The sequence below is a fragment of the Microtus ochrogaster genome, unplaced genomic scaffold (genome assembly GCF_000317375.1).
Source record: "Microtus ochrogaster isolate Prairie Vole_2 unplaced genomic scaffold, MicOch1.0 UNK110, whole genome shotgun sequence".
In the NCBI taxonomy this organism is placed as follows: domain Eukaryota; kingdom Metazoa; phylum Chordata; class Mammalia; order Rodentia; family Cricetidae; genus Microtus; species Microtus ochrogaster.
This window is the reverse complement of record NW_004949208.1, coordinates 600,165-606,598: the sequence shown is the minus strand read 5'-3', so window position 1 is coordinate 606,598 and position 6,434 is coordinate 600,165. Positions and strand designations below refer to the sequence as shown.

The 6,434-nt window shown below is 40.1% G+C and overlaps 1 protein-coding gene across 5 annotated transcripts in view; it reads right to left on the bottom strand.

The window, feature by feature from the left end:
* Pik3r3 (phosphoinositide-3-kinase regulatory subunit 3) overlaps positions 1–6,434 on the bottom strand; it is a 72,557-nt gene that overhangs the window by 40,176 nt on the left and 25,947 nt on the right. For all 5 annotated transcript variants that reach the window (XM_026778181.1, XM_026778179.1, XM_026778180.1 and 2 more), the window contains 2 exons: positions 4,335–4,443; positions 240–338 (listed from right to left, as the gene is read on the bottom strand). In XM_026778181.1, coding sequence (XP_026633982.1) covers positions 240–338; positions 4,335–4,443 — 208 coding nt within the window. The remainder of the gene's footprint in view (positions 1–239; positions 339–4,334; positions 4,444–6,434) is intronic.

Sequence of the window (6,434 nt, the reverse complement as noted above, 5' to 3'; positions counted from 1 at the left end):
ATATTGTATACATAATAAATAAATAAATATTTAAAAAAAATAAAATAAAATAGGCATCATTTTATTTTAAATATTTTATATACAGAAAAGGGATTTTAAAGTTAAAATGTTAGCTAAACTAAAAATTATATATCTAAATTAAATAAAAAATATGGAAAATATATAAATATTTAAGTAAAATACAGAACTCTATACACTCATATTAGGAGGATAGCACCCAAAGGCAGCAAAGCACTTACCTCAAAGTCAATGTATAGTCTCCCTGCATTTTTGTTGAGGCATCACGCACTAAGAAGGTACCATCTGGCATGTCCCGTAATTTGTCATTTACTTCTTCCCTGAAAAACAAAAATAAAGGAAACATTTGAAAACAAAAAAAAAAAAATCTGATTGTCTTCATATATTATTATCAAGATCAGCTGGAAGGTTACAATACCCTCAAGTTCCAGTGGTCACCTAGGTCCTCCCCACGGAAGCAGTTTTTGTTGTTATCTTTGGTATTCTGTAATCTAGGGAAAGACAACTTGATGTTTAACTCCTCCAGATTTCAACTGTCTGTGCAGATCATGTTTAAAATACGCCTTCAGGGCTTTTTAGGCAGGTCTGTACATGAAGAGTTTCAAGAAAAACCCACAGCTGTTTGAGAAGGGCATTATTTTAAGCAACAGTGGCAGCTGTTACTGACATTCACAGCCTATCAACACCATGCCCTCTAATCTGAATTGTTAGCAAATTCCTTCTGCAGTTCAGGAATTTCAGGAACAGTATTCAGTGGAATGTAGTAGAACCGTCTTTATAGTGTAGATGGCCTTTCTGCTGTGGAATATTCCTTTAACTGTGGAAACATGTGTTACATTTGTTTACCTGTACTTGTTTAATTATGAGGTTCATTTGTTTCACCTTGTCTGCCCAAAGCACCTGATTAGTCTAATAAAAAGTTGAGCGGCCAATAGCTAGGCAGAAGAGGGATAGGTGAAGCTGGCAGGCAGAGAGAATAACTAAGAGGAGAAATCTAGGCTAGAGAAGGAGGAGAAGAGAATGAGAAGGCCAGAATCCAAGCAGCCACCAGACAGACAGACATGAGAAGCAGTAAAAGTAGATGTACAGAAAGGAAGAAAGGTAAAAAGCCCAGAGACAAAACAGAGGTGAAGAGAAATAGGTTAAATTATAATAAGAGCCATTGGGACAAGCATAAGATAAGGCTGAGCAGCCGGGCAGTGGTGGCACACTAGTTCCAGAACAGACTCCAAAGCTACAGACAAACCTCGTATCGAAAACAAAACAAAAAAATAAAACCACAAAAAGATAAGGCTGAGCACTCGTAACTACTAAGAGGCCTGCCAGGTGGTGGCGATGCACGCCTTTAATCCTAGCACTGGGGAGGCAGAGGTAGTTGGATCTCTTTGAGTTCAAGGCTAGCCTGGTCTACAGAGCAAGTTCCAGGCTCCAAAGCTGGAACTGGACAAACCCTGTTTCGAAAAACGAAAAAAAAAAAAATTATAATTACACAGCAACATTAATTTGGGGGCTGGAGAGATGGCTCAGTCAGTGGTCAAGGGCACTCACCACTCTTCCAGAAGACCCAGTTCAATTCCCACCACCCACATGGCAGCTCACAACTGTCTATTACTCCTAAGATTTGACAGCCTCATAAAGACATACATGCAGACAAAACACCATAGCACATAAAATTAAAAAATAAATTATTTTTTTTAAAGAAAGCAATCTCTGTGACATGATTTGGGAGTTGATTGGTGGCCTAAAAAAGAAAGCCTGTTGTGCCTATAAGTTTTTAAAAACACACTTACTGTGTAATACTAAAAATTGGTCTACTGAATTTTAATATGAAATGTATTAAGTCCTTTTCAAAAATTAAACACAAGAGTAATAAACTATTTAGCAATTCTACTTCTGGGTAAATATCCAAAATTATCAAAAACAAGAACTTAAGCAGATATTTATTTATAAATAATATTTATAACAGCATCATGTGCAACAGCACAAAAGCTAAAACGAATAACTACTGCCTACCAAATGTCCACAAAATCATCACATTTAGATGATGAACAAACATGACATTTACAAGTATTGGGATATATTTAGCCTTAAAAGTAAATGAAATGCTGACACATGAATAACTATGAAGATATCTGACATAAATGAACTCGGTCATAAATGTAGACTATTATTTAGTCCCACTACCTATAATAGTTGAATTCACAAAGACAAAGTAAAAGCCTGGTTAGGAAGAGCTCAGGAAAAGAAGGGTGTTTTTGTTTTAGCAGGCAGAGTTTAAGTTAGAAAAATGTAAGTGTTGAGAAGACAGATGGTAATCATGTGGGTAACAGAGTGGATGTACCCAATACAATGAAAAGATACACTTAAGATGGTATAAGTAACAAAGAAATGGGATGGGTACCATTCGGGTACCATTCGACTGGTGGTATAGTAGGGCACTATAGCATCAAACTGGAGCCTGCTTTGACATAACAGTCAGAGTTGAAAAAGGAAAAAGGAAATATGCTAGACATTAGGTGTTGTGGTGCAAGCCTGTAAACGGCCACTCAGGAGGTGGGTGGGGAAATAAGTCAAAGTCACAGGTCTACAGAGCATACTCCTAGTCAGACTGAACTTACTCAGGGAGACTCTGTCTCAAAAAAACCAACAAAACCATTAGAGAGACCCATTAAACTTTAATGAGAAAAAAATATATATGAAAGATTAAATTAATTAATTTAATTAATATTAAAATTAAGAAAAATGCCAGGCAGTGGTGGCACACGCCTTTAATCCCAGCACTTGGGAGGCAGAGCAGGTGGATCTCTAAGTTCAAGGTCAGCCTGGTCTATAGAGTTAGTTCCAGGACAGGCTCCATAGAGCCTGAGAAACGCTGTCTCAAAAAGCCAAAAAAGAAAAAGAAAAAAGAAAAAAATGTATGAGTATACATATATTCCCTCTCTGTATTCAAAATTATCTAAGTTTACATTTTATACAAAAAGCAGATCTGTCTTGGATGTCTATTTCAGAGAATAAGCTATATAAAGAAATTACAAAAAAAAAATTTGAAAGTGAGCATGGAAGGATACATGGGAGTCTGGAGAGAGTAAAGGGAAGGAAGAAATGATGTAGTCTCAAAAATAAAAAGAAATAATTTTTAAAAAGCTGCTTCAAACCAGGTGTATTGGTGTCCACCTCTAGTCCCAGCACCTGGGAGGCAGAGACAGGCAGATCTCCGCATTTGAGAACAGTTTGGTCTACAGAACGAGTTCCAGGACAGCCAGGGCTGCATAGCAGGACCTGTCTCAAAAAAAATGAAAACAAAAAACAAGCAAAAAGTATTGCATCACGATGGACATTGGTGGCGCATGCCTTTAATCACAGCACTTGGGAGGCAGAGGTAGGCAGATCTCTGTGAGTCTGAGGCCAGCCTGGTCTATGAAGCCAATTCCAGGTCAGCCAGAACTGTTAAACAGAGAGAACCTGTCTTGAAAAATCAATCAATCAAACAAACAAACAAACAAAAACAAAACTGCATCAAAATCACCTAATGATGGGTATGGTGGAGCTTTCCCATAACCCTAGCGCTAAGAAGACTGGGGCAAGAGATCAAGTTTGAGATGGTCAATCAGGTCAGCACTGATTACAAAGCAAGACTCTGCCCAAAGATTCTTGGGCTCCACCTCAACTGATGCCCATGAAAAAATTTTAGACCCCCTGCCTTAGAAACAACAAGGCAAAGGGGCCAAGCCAGGTGGTACAGGCTGAGCAGGACCCCAAATTCAAGGTCTGACTGGGCTACAAAGAGAAGGCAAGGAAGGCCAGGTTGGTGACACAAGGAGGCAGAGGCGGATCTCCTTGACTAATATGGAGTTTGGGCCAACCAGACTGCAGAATGAGAGCCTGCCTGTATAGCTTTGTAGACCAGACTGGCACAGAGATCCGCCTGCTTCTGCCTTCCGAGTGCTGGGATTAAAGGTGTGTGCCACCATCGCCCAGCCTAAAGGCTCTTTTTAAAAAAAATGTGTGTGTCATGTGCACGTCTGACATCATGTAATAATAGGTATGAGAAGGTCAAGGGACAACTTGTGGAGTCAGTTTTCTTCTTCCACCATGAGAATCCAGGAAATTGAACTCAGGTAATGAGGCTTGGCCATAAGCACCTTTAAACCTCTGAGCCATCTTACCAACCCCTAAATACACTTTTGGAGGGTTCTATACACAATTCTTAAAATGGTAATCTTTAAATGAAAACCAGTAGAGCATTAAAATGTCTAACTACTAACTCTCAGAACCAATGAAAAACACTGCATTCAATTAGGTAGCATCTTAGTTACCTGGAAATGTCTCCCCAGTACCATTCTGCATCTTGAAGAGAAATGAAACTGTCCTTCGTTCCATTTGTAACTGCGGATGTCATTGGCTTCGGTGGCTTTGGTGGAAGAGCTAGAAGAGAAATGTACGTTATTTTGTATATGCCAACGATTCATTTTCAAATTTCCTCACCCAGGAACAGCTCCTTAACCGATATGCAATAAGATTCCAACAACTACCAGTCAACCCAGCTGTCATATTAATGTTAGCCAGGGGACTTCTGAAACACTATCAATAGTCGCCTGAAAAGTGAAGGTTTCTCCTCCTCATAAAATACCTTCTACTCCAGCTGGGCCGTGATGGTGCATGCCTTTAATCCCAGCACTCGGGAGGCAGAGGCAGGCAGATCTCTGTGAGTTCAAGGTCAGCCTGTTCTACCTACAAGAGCTAGTTCCAGGCCAGCTCCAAAACTACAAAGAAACCCTGTCTCGAAAAACGAAAAAGAAAAGAAAAAAAGGAAAATGAAAAGGAAAAGAAAATTCCATGAGACACCATTTTGTGGTAATTCTAACTAAAAAGACAGAGCAGGAAATAAGTGAAGACAGGAGGAAGGCACGCCTCTGTACTACAGCTAGGGATATAAGACAATGAGCTTCTTAAACAACAGCCTGGCTTCCTCAAAAGCTAAGCAGACACCTGGTGGCTCAACAATTTTACATATTCAAGAAAAATGAAATATATCCACAGAAAAACCTGTATATATATAATGTTCATATCTGAACAACCTGTAATCACCAAAAGTGGAAATAACAAGCGTTTATATCAGGAGATGCGGCAAGCTGTAATTTATATCTGCATAAGACAATATTATTCAACAGTGAAAGTAATGAAGCAGTGATTACAGAATAGAGCATAGATGGGTTGAAACTTAAAAACTTAAACTTGAAAAGCTAATCGTGATCACATTATTGTTAGGTCCAAAGGGAAGTCCATTTCCCTGAATTCCAAAAGAAAGAAGGGGCCGTGTCTATTCGCATACCAAAGCACATGCTGGCTTCCAGGCTCCCTCAGTATTACAAGTCCTGTCACATGCTTCAAGGTCCATGCTGGCCTCCTAGCCCTGCTCACCTGCTCTCCTACTACAAACTCACTCCAGCTCAGGAGCTTTCCTCTCCCTACTACTCATTCTCCTTATAACCCTGCTATTTTCGCCATGTTCCCTCTTCTTTTCTGACCTTCCCATTGTCCATCGCTGTCTCTCTCCTCCCCTTCTCTCTGCCCCCCCCCCATACACCTGTTCCTGCTTCTCTCATGGCCAGGTCCAGTTTGCTAGTCATGTTCAATCTACTGTTTTTCTCTCTGTGCTCTGAACTCTTCTAGGTCCCTCTGGCTGTTCTCTCTTATATCTAAAATAAAAACCCTCCACTTAACCATGCCATAAAGTGTCATGTCGTCCATTTATTTATTTGATGCCAAGACACCCAGGAAGCATTAGCAGGTCCTTCCCAAAGGGGCCCCGCCTCTCCTAACTGAACCAAACTGCTAATTTGGCTTTGGGTCATTTGTGTTGGCTGTCTTTTGCCTCCCATCATATTGGACTCCAGACTTTAGAGTCTGCCTCTTCAACCACTTCCTCCCTCCAGCTGCCTAGGACTAAGGTTAAGTGTCGCCTGATCTTTGATAAAGAAGCAAAAAGTATCAAATGGAAAAAAGAAAGTAAATTTAACAAGTGGTGCTGGCATAACTGGATATCAACATGTAGAAGAATGAAAATAGACCGTATCTATCACCATGCACAAAACTCAAGTCCAGATGGATCAAAGGCTTCAACATAAAGCCAGCCACACTGAACCTTATAGGAGAGAAAGTGGGAAATACGCATTGGCACAGGGAACCACTTCCTAAATATAACCCAGCAGCACAGACACTGAGAAAAACAATTAATAAATGGGACCTCCTGAAACTGAAAAGCTTCTGTAAAGAAAAGGACAGCAGCACAGACACTGAGAAAAACAATTAATAAATGGGACCTCCTGAAACTGTAAAGCAAAGGACACTGTCAACAAGACAAAATGACAGCCTACAGAATAGGAAAAGAAGCCGGGTGGTGGTGGCGCACGCCT